At 36.9% G+C, this 2183-nt stretch overlaps 1 protein-coding gene across 1 annotated transcript; it reads right to left on the bottom strand.

Moving 5' to 3' along the window:
- Positions 1-327: 327 nt before the first annotated feature.
- Positions 328-1140, bottom strand: LOC135930679 (uncharacterized; the record flags this gene model as incomplete). The annotated part of the gene is made up of 2 exons (XM_065467487.1): positions 837-1140; positions 328-609 (listed from the first exon to the last, which is right to left on the bottom strand). Coding segments are annotated over exons 1-2 (586 nt in total), but the record flags the coding sequence as incomplete, so codon positions are not given.
- Between the last annotated feature and the right edge of the window lie 1043 nt (positions 1141-2183).

The following is a 2183-nucleotide window of genomic DNA, read 5'->3' on the forward strand; positions in this document are numbered from 1 at the left end:
CGTTTGTTTGTATAGTGGAACCCAAATATTTGCAGCTTTGCCGATATCTGCAATTCAATTATATGACTCTCTGTTTCATCTCCTCCTATCACCATATATTCCGTCTTTTCTCTTGCGTTTCTAGGATATTTATCCGACTCACTAATCTTTCTTTCATTTCATCCTTGGATTCGGCCAGTATCACAATATCATCTGCAAATATCATATTCCACGGGACTGTTTGAGGTATAGACTGTGCTAATACATCTATTACTGTAATGAAGAGAAGTGGGCTGAGAGCCGACCCTTGATGAACTCCTTCGGCTATTGTGAAGCCTGCTCAAGTACCTGTTGTGCTACGGATCATTGTATGGCCCATATACATATCCTGTATTATTCTTTTATATTTTTCGGGAACCTTTTTGTGGTGTAGCGCCCACCGGATAAGTTTTCTTGGGATTCTATCGAAGGCCTTTTCTAGATCGAGAAAGACCATGTGTAGCTTTTTGTTCTTTTCCCTGTATTTTTCACTCATTTGCCTAATTGCATGGATAACATCGGTTGTTGATCTTCCAGACATAAAACCAAACTGAGTCTCTCCTATTTCGATCATATCTCTTAATCTTTTTTCTATTATTTTTTCGTATAGTTTTAGACAGTGTGACCTTCGTTTTATGCCCCTGTAATTTTCACAATTGTGTGGATCCCCTTTATATTTGACGATAGGAACTAGATAGCTCTGCCTACATTTTTATGGAACCTCTTCATTTCCAAGTATTTTATTGTACAGATTTGTGAGGAGTGTATTCCATCATCTCCTAGTGCTTTAAGGCTTTCTATTGGAATATCGTCTGGACCCCTAGCTTTGTTGTTTTTCATATGCTTGAGGCATGTGATTATTTCTTGTTCTGTTATAGGTTGTACAAGGTTTGGACAAGGGGAGTGTTCGTCTAGATGCAGTATGTGAAGATTAAAGTTGAGAAGCTCCTGGAAATATTCTTTCCATCTAATCATTATTTCTTTTTCCTTTATTATCAATTTCCCATCTTTATTTTTGATTACTTTCGGAGCTCCGTTTATATTCTTAAAGTTCTTTTCTAACTGCTTGGCTAATCTGTATATTTTATTTTGCCCTTCTTTGGTATGTAGATTTTCGTACATGTCATCGTATGCCATAGATTTGGCCCTAGCCACCGCCTTTGTAGCTATTCTCTTGGATCATTTGTAATTTGTCTTGTCATGTGAGTTTTTGGATTTGAACCTTTTATAAAGGGCTTTTATCTCCTGTGTAGGGGTTTGTTCCTCTTCATTCCACCACCATAGTTCTTTGTATGATTTGTTGCCTCCTCTTGTCAAGCCTAGTGTCAATTTGGCAGTGTCTATTAATCTGGATGAAAGGTCTGTCCACATTTCTTTATTGACTTGTTAGGAATCTATTGTTTCAATGTTTGCATTGATTGCAAAGGCATCTGTCATTGTTTTTTACCCCATTTGATGCATGGTTCCAGTTTTATCTAATTTTGAGTGGATTTATTTGAGATGTGTAAATCCAAGTAGCTTGTGTTGCGCGGCGATATTTTCTCCTGTGATGACTTTGCAGTCTATTACATCTTTTAATCTTCTGTGAGAGATTAGCATGTAATCTATCTGTGTTTTCCTTGTACCACTTTCATTATTAGATGACTGTTTATTTTCCTATAGTAAGTGTTGGTTAAGACAAGGTCGAATGTTTGCAATTTCAGTACATGGTCTCATTCATCATTTTTTCTCCATATTCAAAACCACAATGATGCCTTTTGTAGCATTCTCTTGCTTTCCCCACATGAGCATTTAAGTCACCACCAATTATAGGTCATCCTTAGGGATTTCCATTACAGCTTCATCAAGGATAGCTCTAAAGTCATCTTTCTCTTCTTCCTTGCAACCCGTTTAAGGAACATCTGCTGAAAGGATGTGTAGTATTGATTGACCAATGAAGAGTTTTGTTTTCATTAGTCTATCAGAGATCCTGTTGACTTATACCAATGAGGAGTTTATATCTTAACTGAGAATGATGCCTACACCGTTGCTATTGTTAATAATTCTATTATAGTACAATTTATACCCATCTCCAATCATCAAAGTCTTCGGCCCTTTCCATTTCGTCTCTTGTATGCACGCTATATCAACAGTTCTCTTATATAACATTGATGCCAATTCTCTCG

Source organism: Gordionus sp. m RMFG-2023, unplaced genomic scaffold (assembly GCF_954871325.1).
Source record: "Gordionus sp. m RMFG-2023 unplaced genomic scaffold, tfGorSpeb1-WG-v2 contig_285, whole genome shotgun sequence".
Lineage (NCBI taxonomy): Eukaryota > Metazoa > Nematomorpha > Gordioida > Chordodea > Parachordodidae > Gordionus > Gordionus sp. m RMFG-2023.